Genomic DNA, 15995 nt, shown 5'->3' with positions numbered 1-15995 from the left:
ATTGCTGTTCAACTGACTGTAAAATTAGTAGATTTACTGTTGCAAAAAAAAAAAAAAAAAAAAGAAAAAAAAAGAAGAGAGCTTTCACTTCCACTTTAATAAGGTCACGGATGTGTCCTAGGCTGCCAACAAAAGCAGCTTTTAAAATCTTTGCAGCTGAACCCAACAACTTGCAAAGGCTGTAGAACAATGTCTTCAATGTACAGTGAAAACTCCTCTCCCTACAGTCAAGATGTAAAACTAGACAGTTAAAAAACTTTCTATACTGTGAACTTTTAACTCTAATTGCATCTCGCCCCAGGGACCCTCAGGCTTGCTCTATGATTAACATTTTAACAAATTCAGTCAGCCTTGCTTTTCAGGGAGCAAAATTGGTTCTTTGCCTGGATTCAGTAATTCAGCCCAAGCAATTTAATAGCAGAGCATGCATCTTCAAAAGATTTGTTTTAATTCCCACAACAGGGACAGATTTCAGAAATGAAACAAAACTTTATCTGCTTCAACTATATTTGTACATTCTGTGCAGGGCATCAGTTAGCAGTGATCATTTACCACTCACTACAACAAAATTCTGGAGTTTGCTTTAATTTTTTGCTGTCTCTTGCTAGAATAAAAATAGAGAAGTTTGTGTAGGAAGCAACTTTCAAAAGCTGTGGATGGAAAAGGAGTAAATGAGCTACTGCAGATCCAGAAATCTGGACCTACTACACACTCAGAATTTCTGTGTCCTTTAAATACATGTTTACTTTGACGTGTTCTCTGCCATATGGCAATGCTCAGCTCAGCACAAGGGAGTTTTTCATCTGAGTTATGTGCTAAAGTCTTTCATAAATACTAACGGGAAAAGGAACACTAAGGAGTGTAAAGGGGAGGCTACGGCCCCTCTCTGAACCAGGGGTCTGCAGAAACACACAGCCACGATTATAACCAGCAGGAAGGTGGAGGGGGGCCATGCCAGCTGCCAGCAGGACTGGGGAGTGGGGAGGAGTAAGAGACTCTCTCCAAGTCTTCTCCAAAGCTTCCCTGCTGAAATGCCCTGTGAAGGAGGGAATTACACAGAAAAAAACAGGAAAACAGAGGTGCACAGGGTAAGCAGCCCTCCAGATGCTCAGTACTTTTGTAAGCACAGTGTGCAGGAGACTAATCACAGATTTAGTAATAAGAGTGAGAAAAACCTGCTGTCCCACCCACTGCAACTGCTCCATGTCCAAGGGTCCCAGGCATTGCATAAACCCAAAAATATCAGTAATGAATTCCTGATGATCTTGTTTGGCACTTGAAATTTTTTTAGCAGATATTCATATGCACAGCTCCAGTTTGGGAAGCAGCAAGATATTCACCATGGACCAAGGAAAGACCAGTCCTCCACCCAGAGCCAGCAGGTAAGAGCTCCTTGCAGGTGTAAGGCACTTTAGCAGCTTGCTTCCTGCTCCCACAAAATGAGTGATGAAGTCTGAATGACAGTAAACCTTAGTGAAAGTCTGAATGACAGTAAACCTCCAGGTGAAAACACTGTCATCCAGCTAAGGGCATCCTCACTCTCTGCTGAGCATTAAAAACTGCTCACTGTACCCATAATAAATAGCTCTGGGGGGGAGATTTTAAGTGGGGACTATGCTGGTGCTGGGTTGATAGCTAAACTAGATGATCTTGAAGGTCTCTTCCAACTTGGATGATTCTGTCATTCTTTGATTTTGAAATTAACCCCAAAACACAGAAGGACAGGAACCAGTTTCCAGCATCCTCAGGGAATACTGAAACCATCCCCCAGAGATCAGTTGTTAATGTGAAAGAAGTTTCTCAGTAGCATCTTGAGCCTCACAATAATTACTAACATTAATAACATCCACACTAGCAAATCCCTGCACTGCTCATGTACGAGGACCAGAAATCTCTCCATCCACCCATCCTTTCCCCTTCTCATATATTTGCATTTAAAATTAGCTGGGGAATGAAATATCTTCAGTTTGGCACAAGGTCTAGCAGAACAGGCCTTAATATGGCACAAAAAATAACAAAGTGAAAACAACAACTTTGTAAGTAAATGTCAAATAAAAAAAAAAAAAAAGAAGAAAAAAAAGGCAAAGATTAAGGAATTAAAAAGCAAATAAATGCTCTGAGTGTATTGTCAGAGGTGGGCAGAAGATGATGTGCATCAGGCAAAGTAGAAGGAAGAATGTTATTATTAACTGCACTTATTATAATAGTGTCTTTCAAATAATTAAGACTGCAGTCTCGCTGTGGCAGGCACATATAAAAACATGGCCCCAGGACAATTACAGTGTAAACAGACATGAGACAAAGAACAAGGAGAAAGAATAATAATAATGAACCCCCAGAAAGATCAAGTTAATTGAGGACAAACAGCATTCATTAGAAGGCTGCACGGTTTCTTGGCACGTATTTAATTAGAAAGGCATGAAGTAAAACAAGCATCAGGTTTAAACTTAACAGAATTAAACAATGGGAAGAGAGAAGGAATGTGAGGTGTATGCACTGAAGTACCTTGCTTCCATGCAGGTAGTTTTTATCACAGTGAAGAGGATTATTAGCTTTTTTGCTGCTACTAACACTGCTGAAAATTACCTGTCTTGTGGTGATGCTTCTCGGAGTGGCAATAGTCGCTAACTGCACAGAGGCTGCTGACACGCTCTCTTCTAATGCATATTGCAGAGCTGATGATGAAAAAAATATCTCTACAGGCCTCAGCTCTGCCAAAATTTCCCTTCATGCTTATTCAAATTCCACATTTGATTTCCAGACCATGAAAGGAATAGTAAAAATTTTTTTGTTCTGCCTTTTCTTATTGAGGAATATTTCACTCTCCACAACTGGATACTGTAGAATTTCAATGATTTATGTTTCAATAGCATCAAACTGAGATCCAGTTTTCTTAGGCATTCCACTGATGTAAGTGACAGTAATCTCTGCTCCCAAAGAGCTTACATCTCTAAAGGCATAAAGCCTGAGTAAAATAAAATAAAAAAAATTTAAAAAAAAAAAAAAAGAAAAAAGAAAAAAAAAAAGCACAAAAGAGCAGGTTGGAAAAAAACAGCTCTATTTGCATATAATAGGAGAAGCAACAGTTGTCATTCAGGATCTTAACACAGCTCACCATCTACTTGGCTATTTCTGTTACTGGCATTTTTCCAAATTCATTACTGCCAGCAAGGACTTTTAATAAGGATAAGGTGATGTGAATGAACTTCATATTGTGAACTGATTTAGGGAAGTTTTCTGAGTTTGCACACGATTACCACATGACATCTGTGTAGATGGAGAGCATTAAGCAATGACAGACTGTTTTTTACCACAATGACAAAACAAAACCAACAAGCACATGAAATGAAACCATTCTAAGACCACAGTTAAGAAGAGAAAGCTTTCAACCCAAACCCATAAAGGTCAGGTTTTCATTGCATTTCTTCTTCCTGGACAGAAGAGGGGGAGAGGAAAGAAGGGTCACTTAGCTGTGGCCTGAAGCATATAAAATAAAAAGTTCTGATTATTTTTAGGCAGGAAGGACAGCTGCTTTCCATAGCTTCATTTTGTACTAAATTCTAAACACAAGCACATGTTCTGTCTGAGTGTTGCTCCAGCTCCTGCCCGGATGGCTAAACAGCATCCCTCGATAGACACGAACCCCTGGGCTCCGGAGAGAGGTCCTCAGCAAACTCCCGTGCTGTTCAGTGGCTGACTGCCTCAGCTAGCGTGTTCCTTACAGCTGGGGACACGGCGCTTGCACATGAATTTCAGCTTCTCTTTCAAAGGTTTCTATCTCCAAATTGGACGCAGGAGCTTGCAAACCCGAGGCAGAGCCTCTCCTACCAAAGAAGGTAACAAATCCGTGCACCCGAGACGCCTTCGGACTGACTCACGCCGCTGCAGAGCCGCACACGCTGCTGACCCCTGCAGCCTCAGCTGTGCCGTGCGCTGCCCGCACCCCGCACACGCAGCCCCGCGGTGGGGACAGGGACAGGGACAGGGACAGGGGTACGGCTGTGTTACACAGCCCGGTGCAGGGCTGCATCCGCCTCTGGGGTCACCAGCACGGGAAGGACACGGACCTGGAGCGAGTCCAGAGGAGGGACACAAAGATGCTCTGACGGCTGGAGCACCTCTCCTTTGGAGATAGAACTGGGGCTGCTCCGCCTGGAGAAGGCTGCGGGGAGACCTCACAGCAGCCTTCCAGGGCCTGAAGGGGGCCTGTAAGAAACATGGGAACGGACTTTCTGGCAGGGCCTGTAGTGACAGGACAACGGGTTATGGTTTTAAACTGAAAGAGGGTAGATCTAGACTAGAGGTAAGGAAGGAGTTTTTACAGGGAAGGTGGTGAAACATTATCACAGGCTGCCCCGAGGTATAGATGCCTCATACTAGGAAGCATTCAAAGTCAGGATACAGAGGGCTCTGAGCTGAGAACGTCCCTGCTCTCCTGCTTATTGCAGAGGGATTAGAGTAGATGAGCTTTAAAAATCCTTTCCAACCCAAACCCAAATTCTATGATTCTATGCCTCTACACACACACAAAGCACTCGGCACCCACACAATGCCCTCTCGCACCAACAAACTGCCCTGCTGGGATGGCCCCAGGGCACAGCGCCGTGTCCCAGCTGCAGCCCTCACACCCACGGCAGCGTAGCAAAGGCACAGCGGGAACCCTCAGAGCCGCGCAGGGGAGCAGCAGCTCCCAGCAACGGCGCGCACGGAACCGGGCACGGCACGTGTGTCGGCCTGGAAATGCGGGAGCACGCGGGGACCGGGCACAGGGACCGGGCACAGGGACACACGGGCCCCGCTCCCACCGCGCGCGCTCACGCGGGCGCGCGCCGGCGGAGGCGCGCTCACGGGCACGCGCGGGGCGGGGGCGAGAGGCGGAGGCGCGCTCGGAGGAAGAGGAAGAGGAGGAGCAGGAGGAAAAGGAAGGGGGAGAGGCGGGGCGTTCCGCAACTTCCCGGCGGCTCGGGCCGGTTCCTCGGCTGCTTCAGCGGGCCGGGGCCAGCGGTTCGGCCTGGCCCGGCTCGGCCCGGCCGGCAGGTAAGGGGGTCACAGGGAGCCGCGGGTCACGCACACGGGCACGCCACAGGCACGAGCAGTGACCTCCACGACACGCAGAGCCGGGAAGGCGGACACGACAGGGCACGGTCACACACCCACGTACAGGCCTTCTTCCCTGTTTACAGGAGGGACAGCCGCGGGAAGCAGGCCGCCTCCCACGGGATGCCACCCCCCTCCCGTGACGGCCGCCCGGCATAGGAAGCGGGCTGCTCCCGCGGTTCCCAGTGTGCCCGGAGCTGCCCGCTCCTTAGAGCTCCCACCCAGCGAAGTCAGCCGGCCTTGCCAACACAAGGAGGAGCGAAACGTACAATGCGAAACACACGTGTCTGCCGTGTTAGGCAGAGAAAAAGCCTTCCGTAAAAAAGGGTTGTTTTCTTTCAGACAGCTACGGCTAGATTTATTAGATTAAAATAGTGTCAGAAAATGAAGGAGAATATCAACAACACCATGTGTTTAGCAGAGCGAGGTCAACATTTCCTTAAAACAAGCTGCTGTTCCATTGCTGAGATACTGTTACTTAATTTTATAAATCAGTTGCTCTCAAAGGCAAGCCAGGCTCCTTTGCATGGAAGATTACTTTAATTATATCATTCTATAATGGAGCAGTGATGTCCAGATTGAGGATCAAGTCTGCAGTGCATGATCCAGAGCTGGTTTATGAAACCATTTAAAAAACAAGGACATCGTGGCTTTTGTGTGGCTGTGCACAAAGTCACTTGGGTGTTGGCAGTGGGTGTTCAGGCATAGGGCTGTTTTTACAGGGAAGACAAAAAGCTGTTTTTACAGGGATCTGGACTGGGCAGAGGCAGAGCCCAGGGCAGGAAGGGAAGGTAGCTCTGACAGCTGGTTTTTGGCTGCTGTGGAAATCATCTTCCTTCTCTTCTGTGCCATGTGGCTAGCTTGAGTTCTGGATCCAGCTGTAGCACACAGTTTTTATGAGACTGCCCTGTTCATGAACTCATCTGGTTCCTTCTTCAAGCAGTTTGCATGTACATTGTCCCTACTGCTGAGGTATGCTATCCGTCCCAGGCTCCACACTGTCCCCTTTTCAGACTAAGTTTATTCACAGGCAAGTCATTTTACTTGTTCCTGTGCCAACACTGCTTAGAATTATAAATAGCTTTTTATCCTTGCTGATGGTTTACACCTTTTCCAGATGTATGTATGCACATGGCTGCATGTTTATACCACATCATATATGAGTGTATATAAATGTGTATGCATGTATGTATTTATAGAGCAGAGTCACATTCTCTCCTGCGCAAAAGGGGTCTCACTCTTACCAACTCCTCTGGTGTGATACGTTTGGTTTCCTGCATCATCCTTGGCTTTTCCTGTAATTGCTTCCTTTCAAACATAAAATAGGAAAACTGCAGAGAATACTCACAGATTGCTCTTTATTTCCAAAGTTTTTTGCAGCTGTTAGAAAACGGACGATTTCTGAAGATTTGAACAAAATGCAAATAATGGGCAGCTGCAGCAAAATTGCCAGGGGGATTTAATAAACCGGGAAGAATGGGAAAAAGAATCCGACAGAAGAAATGTCTCAAAGATGAGTTTCAGTGGTCTTCAAGCATGGGTATATTTGGAAGCATGCTTGAAAGTTTATAGCTTTGTGAGTACCATGTGAGGATAGATGCCTGTAACTATTTAGATTAAAAATTGAAAGTGAGGAGAAAGGAACTAGAAGTGTTAGATTCTTTAAAGAAGTTCAGGCTCAGGTTTGAAGATACTGAAGGTAACATCAACTCATACATTTTGCTCATTTGTCATACTTTCTCTCTGGATTAAATCCCTTTGTTACTGTAAAATTACTGTTGATTGATGTTTCTGTATAGTTGTACCATGTATCACTTTAAAAAAGTAGTTGCAAACACGAGGGTTTACTGAACTGAGGTCAAGTCTTTCTAATATAACTAGAAGAATCTGACTGATGGGGTAACATGTGTTTTCTTCTTTCTCAGAATGACTGCCTTGTGCACAATGAAATATTTATGTCAAGCGACCAGAAATGAGAGCAGATATGCAAAAAAGTTCTTTGGTACTTTTCTGACACAGACAGCACAAAAGTGGCTCTTTTCTCCATTCTGGATGGTAGTACCTGACCCTAGGAAGTCAGCTGTGTTTGGGCTTACTCAACCATTTTGTACAGATGAAAAATCTCACGCACAACGAAAAAGTAAAGCAGCATTTGGAAGTGTTGGGCGAAGAATTCCCTATCGTATTTTGCACGTAATCAACCAGGATGGGGAGAGCTTAGGAAACATGCACCGAGCAGAGGCACTCAGACTTATGGATCAAAATGGCCTGAAACTGGTTCTGCTTCATGAGAACGTAGAACCTCCAGTTTACAGACTAATGACTGGGCAGCAGATTCATGAAGAACAGCTTAAACGTGCAGAGAAGAAAAAAGCAAGTCCAAAGCCAGGTATGTGCACTGTAAACACTACGACACTGAGGACTTAGAAAAATGCTGCATTAAAAGTGGTTTCAACAGATTAAATCCTCTTACTTGTATTTGTATAAATCCAAAGCAATGTCACTGCAGTCCACACTATTAAGGATTTGCAGTGGTGAAAATAAAATTTTCCACAGAGGAGCCTTCTATTGCCCTTTCAGGATTTGCTATTTTGGCATCTGCTGACTTGTTAAAAAAATACCTTTATTTGAGTGAATATAACTAGGCTGTGGTTCCATGAGACTCACTGAATTTCTGTTCTTTTACTAAGGCATAGAGTGAGAGGCAGTTTTTCAAACTAAGGACCACATTCACCAATATAATTATATAGTTTGTCACCAGTAGTCATGAAACACTCTCTTCCTCATTTGCTGCTAGGAAGACAAAGTCTGGAGCCCTTTCTTGTACAGAGTAAGAGAATTTTTTCGGTATTTAACACTTCAGTTTGGGGTTTTTTTTTCCTTAAGACCGCCTGCTTCAGCAGTTTATCAAACCGAGTTTGGCAAAGAGGTTTTAGAAAAGGCATGTGACCTTGTATCCTCTCATATCCTCAGGCTAACAAAGATAGCTGTGCTTTTGGGTACAGTTCTGATTTTAGAGGAGTACATTATTGTGGTAGTGAGTTGCTCTGTTTAAGAAACCACAAAATTATTCAGATGGTAACTACTTTAGAGAATCTTGAAGGAGGAAAAGACTGTAGATTGTTCGAATGTATTACAAGGCATCGTCGTACTTCCAGTTGAATATTGCACTTCACCACCCAATAAAATGGGCTTGAAATGAAGAGCTATCTAACATCAGAGCTTTTACCTTCAGCTGTCCTATGTGCAGAACGCAGGAATTTGCACACTAAGTCTTTAATTCCAATCCAATGCTTACCTGCTTGTTAGACCTACATTGTGGATCATATGAACAAGACTGTAATTAAAAATACCTTAAGCCTTCTGACCCTGAAGAGATTTCCCCTGTGTGCTTCAAACATTCACTCAGTCTCCCATTTGCAGCAGTGAGTGTGAGAGTATCAAGGCACCACCCTCTCAGGTGAGAGTGGTGCATGCTGAGACAATGAGATCGCTGCTCTGAGAAAGCAGCATGGGAGGAGGGAGTCAAGCAGACAAAGCACCATAAGCTGATAAAAGAGAGCAACTAGTACAGGTTTGTCAAATGTTAAGCCAACAGAGTTTCAGTTCTGTTTTAAACAGGGGTGGTTCAGAAGGAGTTATCCTTTTCTTCAGCTATTGCCAAGAACGACTTAGAGACCAAGACTAAACAGATAGCACAGTGGATTGAAAAGAGACACCACGTTAAAGTTACCATCCGGCAAGCAAAAGGTAGCAGTACAGACATGGTAAGTGCACTCCTGAAAGTTGGACCAGTCAACGTCATTAAATAGCTGCAGCTGTATTGACCTTCCTTATTGGGTACTGCCACAATTTTTACTATCTCAGTGGAGATCTAGGTCCCATGCAAGTAGTGGTTGCCTGCCTTAAGCTGCTTCTGTTCAAACACTAGTGAAGAAAAGTAGTCCCAGAGAGACAGTTCAAATTCCATGCTTCCTTAAGAATCCAGCTGCAGTACTGGCTTGGACAGCAGAGTCTAAGCAGCTCCTACTCCTATGCAGCACCACCCTATTAATGGGGCCAGTGAAATTTTCCTCATCTATGACTTTAGCTAGCTCACCCACTCTGAAGACTTCAACAGTGTGGTTTAAAAAAAAAAAAAAAAAGTAGTCTGTATTTTAGCTGGATTATTTCACCAACAGTTCTTCTGGAGCTGCATTTATACATCTTTGGCTAAGGTTAGTTGTCCATTCCTACATGAAAAACTATTGGAATGGTGTTCCGAGACTAGCAAAGTGAACATCGCTAAAAATGTTAAGCAGCTGATGGCAACTTCCCAGTATAACTGCAGGGCCTTGAGACTTCACTGTCATTCACAAAAATAGATTTTTAATAAGTACTCTGTGTAATTTTTTCTCCTCATAATGTAGTGAATTAGGTGTTCTTGACAATTGTCTCAACTAAATTGCTGGGGAAAATTGTGATAGCATTTCATCCAAAAAGAACAAAACTTTTTATAGGAAATTAAATTCACAGGGAAAGAGTAACAGGAAGAACTCATGATGGGAGGGAACAGAATATTTAGTGACATAGTCGTGATTTACATTGTCCTTATATTTAAAGGCTTAATAATGAGGCAAGGAATTCAATGTGTTACATGAATGCACTGTTACTCAGTTCAATATTACCAGGTCTTTCTAACCTTAGAATACTACCCCTTAAGAAAAAAGCCTCATATAGTAACATATCTGAATCTAGAGGAAGAGGAGGGTGCAGAGGAGTCAGATGCAGGCCACTCTAATGGACATCCTTAAAGAGAAAAACACTGAGTCAGCAGTACAGCCTAAATGTTAGGAAATGGCTGAATCCCCCTCTAGTGACTTGCCTAAACCTGCTTATGAGTAAAGAACAGTTCGGAAGGGACAAGCTGAAGTGCTCAAACTACGACTTGGAACTAGCTTGTTTCAGCTAATAGCTAAACTTAACAGGTCATGTTATTATAGAGCAGCTTGAAATATTTTTCTACCTGTATTTGGGCATTCATTTAGTTCTATTTTTCTCCTCCTTTTTAGTTCATGCTTTTTGATCAAATTTTGGAGACTGTGTCTGAGAAAGCAACTTATCTTTCCAAGCCAAAAGTTGCTAGAGAAGGAGTGAGTACCTGTGTTTTCAGGCATATGTCTAACAAAGAGTTGAAAGAACACCAGCAGATGGAAATCAAGAAAAACAATACAGTAAAGAAAGATGAAAACGAAGATCTGAAGTCAAATGAGTTGCATCAATGACTTTCTGAAGTGGTGTAAACAATATATATTTATTTAAAAAATAAAATTTAAGAAAAATTAACTTATCTAAAGTTATTGTTGAGTTCTGCGTTGGTCATTCCATGAAGAACACTGTCTTGGTTAATCTTTGCTACAGAGTCTGAATTTCAACAGCTGATATTCCATTTTCCATGAGCTTATCTGCTGTCTTGCTTTCCATCACAACCTCATCCTTTCTTGGCTGCATTTTAGGAGGAATGTAGCCACTGAGACGAGAGGCTAAGCTCCTTTTGGGACGAGAACGCTTTGCCTGGCAAAAATAGATCCAGAATTAGTAAACTTAACATATCTGTGGAGCAAAGAGTTCTGTTGTGGTGGGGAAAAAAGAAATAAATGTAGAGGATAGGACTGCATTAGCTAAAGGAGCTTCATAAATTAAGAATCTCACAAATTACCTAGATACTTGACTTGTTTTCCTGGTTGAAGTCACATTCTAAAACAGGTAAAGTTTACTCTACTCTCCTCTGCAGTGACAGGGTAGGGGTGAGAAGACTTTTCCAAGCGTGTTACTTACTTTCAAGTTCAGCTTTCTCTTTTCAGGATCATGTACAACTGCATGCCTTGCTAGGCTCTGCTACAGTTACAAAGAGCAGGGGGGGAAGAAAAAGGAGTTAAGTTTATAATTTCAGATAATGGGATTCAGATCATAACAGTTAAAAAAACACATACCTTCATTGCAAACACTTTTCCACAGCCTGGATAATCACAAGAGAATGGTTTTTTCTCCTCATGAAAAGAGAGGATGTGGCTTTGAAGGTTAAATAAAGTTGTGTAAGTTCTTCCACATCCTTCCCTGGGGCAGCGGCAGACTTCCCTCTCCACAGCATGTATCTTTTGATGCTGCTTGAGGTAATCCTTCCGTTTAAAAGTTTTGTTACATTCACTGCAGACTATTGGCTCTTAAGTGGGAGAAAGAAAGGCAGAGTATAAATAAACAATTTCTTACAGAAGCTCAGAATCAAACCCTAGTGGTCTATTAGAACAATGCTAACATCAACACAAAATACAAGGAACTTAAAAGACTTCAGGAGGATAATGCAGTATGAATTATCCAGATCTGAAATCCTACATAAAACAAATTTTGTTAACTGAATCACAAAGTTAGTATACTGAGCAGCATTTTCATCAAAGGTCTAGCTGGAGTGACAGCCACTTTACCAATAAAGTTAGTAGACAAGTTTGGGACACGCTGACAAGTTGATGAAATGAGTACAGCAAGGCCTCCATATCAGCAATTGGTTTCCTATTTGTATCATAAGTTTACTAAACTATTTGGAATTTACCTGCATGACTGACTTTATTATGTTTCAGAAGCTCTGTCCACGTTTTTCCGATATACGAGCAGTTTTCCTTCTTGCACGCATAGCCTGTTGGATGGGGCAGATGTTTACAATCACAGAGGGTCTGGCTAACAGTCCAGTTTTATAAGGGGCAACTCCACTTCCAGCATTTGAAAATTAAAAGCCAGTTATTCCTTGTCTCTTCCCATATTGCACAGTAATGGGATAAGAGACAATAAACAATGAACACAAATTAGAACAAGAGAAAATCCTAACAGTTTAAACAATGAACACAAATTAGAACAAGAGAAAATCCTAACAGTTTTAAGTAAGAAACCTTGTATCATTGACACCAGTTGTCCAGAGAGGCTGTGGAAGCCCTAGCCCTGGAACCATTCAACACCACTGGATGTAGTCCTCAACACCCTGGTCTAACTGGCCCCACTTTGAGCAGGGAGCTGGACCAGGTGACCTCCAGAGATCCTTTCTGACCTAAATGATTTTGTGAAACTCTCTCTCCTTGCTTCAGTAAAGCTAATTCCTCCCAGCCATATGCCTTCTCTCAAATAGATGAAAATAATTAGTAATATATCTTACTTCTATATAAATATTTGTCTTGCATATTAAAAAGAAATACTGACCATACAGTAGTATTCCAGAGTCTAAAGAGATTCTACCATTCTATCAAGCAGGCAGGAACCACAGAAAGTCAACGCTATTTAAATCCCAGGACCAGAATCCTCAAAAATGTTATGAACCAGTCCTTGTCTTAAAAATAAGGAATCACAGTACAAATCACAGCCTTCTGGGTACTCTTCCTAGTCTGTTGGGTTTAATTGGTTTGGTTTTTTCCTATCACTGGAAAGCTGGTTATCATACACGGCCACATTATGATGATTTCACTTAAAAGCCTCTCACGTACGTTAACAACTAAAAATACACACGGTTCTGCCAAGGCTCCATAGGAAATCTGTGGCAGAACTGGCAACTGAATCTAAGCTCTGGACATCTAGGCTAATGCCTTTACCACCAGCCCATCTCCAAAAGATGAATTATTTGCAAGGAAGCACCTCAGGAGAAGAAATAACTGAAGTAATCCTGAGCTCTGCTCAGACTGCCACAAACACACCATAACTGAACACTGCAATGCCCCACAGTTATTTCCCACTTTACTATTCAAAATGGGTGTTCTTGTCTTGTCCAGATCACTAGGCCCAGAACACTTCCACATTCTGTGCATCCTCTGCACTGGAAGCAGTCCTTTTTCCTTTGCTGAAACATAAGAAAAAACATCCACTTTTACCTTCATGTATCTTCTCATGTCGCTTTAGTCGACTTGGAGTAGAGAAACACTTTCCACATCCTTCTTTATTACATCTAGGTACAAAATAGCAGTAGTTTTGTTTCTTTCACCGTATCTACATATTTTTTGTTTAGTCAAGAACTATTAAAATTAACAAAATAATCAAAGTTTCCCTTCGCCTACAGATCTGTGTGTGTCCCCCCACCTTGTAAAAGTAAATTCCATAATAGTTTTTTAATAGACTTGGGTGACTTTGAGAGTTAGAACTATAGTATGATTTCCAAATATACAGCAAGTTGAGCTTTAGCTGAAGAGTCGTGCCTTGTATCATCTCTACACAGCAGGCTCTTCAAACACAGAAGAACAAAAAAGTGGAAGGTTTAGGTGGCTTGTGCAGAACCAGCAGAGCACTGACATTTTTGTCTGTCATCCAACCATCGTAGTTCATTTCACTGAAGTGGAATGAACACTCATGTTAAGTGTGACCCACCTGTAAGAAATACAAGACTGAACTTTTAGCAGATCTATAGTCATGTGTTACCCAAATGAAGCTGCAATGCATAGTTTCCAAGATTAGTGTCTAAGTCTCTCCCCTTTTTCTAGGTACTATGCACTACTCAGTGTCAGCCAAGTCACTGCTTCTTACTGGGAAATAAAGGTAGCTGCATTTTTCATTACTGTGCAAGCTCTTATGCCTGTATTTCAAACTATGAACTAAAAATTGGGGGGGGGGGGGGGGAATGTTGTGTTACTTTTTTATAAAACTGGTGGAATGCTGAAGTTACAGAGCACAAAAGTTGCTGAAAACATATCACTGAGAAAAGGACTAATACAAGAAATATTTTTGCAGCCCTGACTACAAACTAATTTCTTTTTTTTTACAGCCACATCAATGAAAAGACTGAGAAAATGCACCTATTTTCATCTACAGTGTTTAACTGTTAAGTTCAGTATTAAAATTATCCACATACTTGAAGGGAGGTTCATTGGTGTGGTGACACTGATGAACTTTAAGTTGTTGATGCTTCTTGAAAGACTTGTTACAGCCTTCAAAGTCACACTATTAAGGAAATTAAGTTATCATTAGAGGCCAAAAAATAACAGTTCAGTTCACATGTTTGCTGAAATCCCAGTCATGGTATTTGAACTTATACAAGTATCACATAATAACAAGTTGAAGTATTTAACCAGATACACAAGAAGGAGCTTGTTTAGCCTCCACTGTACAGTGCAAAGGTAATTACTCACCACATATTGCTTTTGCTGATTCTGATGCTTACGCTCAACGTGCTTCTTCATGTTTGATTTTGTTCCAAATTTCTCATTGCACCCATCAGTTGTGCACCTGCAAATGAACTGCATTTTTTATTACTGCTGTCACACAGTGACTTGTTCCCTAGGCAGATACATAAATCATTGTACAAGAACAATACACAGAAGAATTACTGAAACTCACAACTCAAATACAGACGTTTGCTTTGAAGACACTAAAAGCCAGAGACTAAGTTAGCTTTTTAATAATGTATTCTTGGGGGAGATCTGCCCATTCCTTTATGCATTTGTTACAGATGACTGCCAGAATAGGGGTTTGATCCCACCCTGCGTGCACATTGTTATGGCAGTGCCCATGACACCAAAGGCATGCATGCCCTCTACCAGCGCCCTAACTTCCTTTCCTTACGAAAAACCGCACTTCAGCTTAAGAAGTAAAATCTTGAGCCTTACTCGAACGGCTTTTCCCCGGTGTGCGTGAGGAGGTGTCGGGCGCGGTGGAAGTCCCTCGTGAACCCTTTGCCGCAGCCTTCATAATCGCAAACATACGGCCTCTGAAAGAGAGGAGCTGTTCCAGGGGCGAGCCCACCCCCTCGGCGGCTCGGCCGCGCCGGGGAGGCCGCCGTCAGCGGGATGCCGCGGCCGCACCCGGCCCGGCCACAACGCGCGGCCCCGGACGTTGTGGCACCCCGAGGAGGTGAAGCCGCCCGTCCGATCCCCCGCGGGGTCCCAGCGCGGCGCCCACGCCTCGGTCATACAGACCCCTCCCTCCCAGCCGCCGCGGCTCACCTCGCCCGTGTGCCGGCAGAGGTGGGCGGCCAGCCGCCAGGCCTTGTTGAAGGTGGCGTCGCAGCCGGGGAAGGAGCAGATGTACGGGCGGACGGGGAGCACGCTCCCACCGCTCCCGCTCCCGCCGTTCCCCCGCTCGCCGGCCATGCCGGAGGGCACGTGACCGGGCGGGCGGGGCGGCGGCGGCGCGTGCTCGGTGAGGCGGGCGCGCGCGGGGCCGGGGGCCGGGCTCGGGCCCTGAGGGGCTCTGGGGGAGGTGCCCGAGCGGCACGGGCAGAGCCCTTCGTGTCGCTGCGTGCTGGGAGCCCCTCACAGAATTACAGAACGTCCTGAGTTGGAAGGGAGTCGCAAGCGTCATCGAGTCCAGCTCCTGGCCCTGCACAGCACCATCCCCAAGAGTCACACCATGAGCCTGAGAACGGTGTCCAAATGCTTCTTGAGCTCTGTCAGGCTGGTGCTGTGACCACTTCCTGAGGAGCCTGTGCCAGTGCCCAACCACCCTCTGGGTGAAGAACCGTTTCCTAATGTCCAACATAAACCTCCTCTAACACAACTTTAGGTCATTCCCTCTGGTCCTGTCACTGGCACCACAGAGGAGAGATCAGTGCCTGCCCTTCTCCTCCCCTCACGAGGAAGCTGTAACTGCAATGAGCTCTCCCCGCAGTCTCCTCCGGGCTGAACACACAGATGGCTGAAGAGCAGCTCCTCACAAGGCTTCCCCTCCACACCCTGCACCATCCTTGTTGCCGTCCTTTGGATACTCTCTAATAGTTTAATGTCTTTCTTATACTCTGGCACCCAGAACTGCCCCCAGCGCTCGAGGTGAAGCCTCCCCAGAGCAGAGCAGGACAATCCCCTCCCTTGCCCGGCTGGCCATCCTGTGCCTGATGCCCACCCCCTCTCAGGACACGGATGGCCCTCCTGGCTGCGAGGGCACTGCTGACTCTTGTT

At 44.2% G+C, this 15995-nt stretch overlaps 2 protein-coding genes across 3 annotated transcripts; one reads left to right on the top strand and one right to left on the bottom strand.

Annotated features, from left to right (window-relative positions):
* Positions 1-4959: 4959 nt before the first annotated feature.
* On the top strand, positions 4960-10426 carry MTIF3 (mitochondrial translational initiation factor 3). The gene is made up of 4 exons (XM_053971182.1): positions 4960-5037; positions 7023-7486; positions 8719-8864; positions 10149-10426. The coding sequence occupies exons 2-4, from the start codon at positions 7024-7026 to the stop codon at positions 10359-10361; spliced, it is 822 nt and encodes a 273-aa protein (XP_053827157.1). The 5' UTR covers positions 4960-5037; position 7023; the 3' UTR covers positions 10362-10426.
* Positions 10372-15204, bottom strand: GTF3A (general transcription factor IIIA). Of its 2 annotated transcripts, none has more exons than XM_053971180.1 (9): positions 15045-15204; positions 14709-14809; positions 14232-14328; positions 13955-14043; positions 12984-13057; positions 11684-11767; positions 11070-11299; positions 10915-10974; positions 10372-10650 (listed from the first exon to the last, which is right to left on the bottom strand). In XM_053971180.1, the coding sequence occupies exons 1-9, from the start codon at positions 15189-15191 to the stop codon at positions 10492-10494; spliced, it is 1041 nt and encodes a 346-aa protein (XP_053827155.1). In that variant the 5' UTR covers positions 15192-15204; the 3' UTR covers positions 10372-10491. The 2 variants fall into 2 exon arrangements, with proteins under 2 accessions (XP_053827155.1, XP_053827156.1); XM_053971181.1 differs by having other exon boundaries at positions 10915-10971.
* Between the last annotated feature and the right edge of the window lie 791 nt (positions 15205-15995).

The sequence above is a fragment of the Vidua macroura genome, chromosome 2 (assembly GCF_024509145.1).
Source record: "Vidua macroura isolate BioBank_ID:100142 chromosome 2, ASM2450914v1, whole genome shotgun sequence".
Lineage (NCBI taxonomy): Eukaryota > Metazoa > Chordata > Aves > Passeriformes > Viduidae > Vidua > Vidua macroura.
Note: the sequence above shows the minus strand (reverse complement) of the source record. Positions and strands in the feature narration are given on the sequence as shown.

What these genes read in the sequence shown, in the direction of transcription:
- MTIF3 (XM_053971182.1), top strand. Translation starts at nt 7,024, where the DNA reads ATGACTGCCTTGTGCACAATGAAATATTTATGTCAAGCGACCAGAAAT. An exon ending in AAAAGCAAGTCCAAAGCCAG is followed by an intron (nt 7,487 to 8,718) that starts GTATGTGCACTG and finishes TGTTTTAAACAG; the next exon opens with GGGTGGTTCAGAAGGAGTTA. An exon ending in AAGGTAGCAGTACAGACATG is followed by an intron (nt 8,865 to 10,148) that starts GTAAGTGCACTC and finishes CCTCCTTTTTAG; the next exon opens with TTCATGCTTTTTGATCAAAT.
- GTF3A (XM_053971180.1), bottom strand. Translation starts at nt 15,191, where the DNA reads ATGGCCGGCGAGCGGGGGAACGGCGGGAGCGGGAGCGGTGGGAGCGTG. An exon ending in ACCGGGGAAAAGCCGTTCGA is followed by an intron (nt 14,329 to 14,708) that starts GTAAGGCTCAAG and finishes GTTCATTTGCAG; the next exon opens with GTGCACAACTGATGGGTGCA. An exon ending in ACCAATGAACCTCCCTTCAA is followed by an intron (nt 13,058 to 13,954) that starts GTATGTGGATAA and finishes TTTTGTACCTAG; the next exon opens with ATGTAATAAAGAAGGATGTG.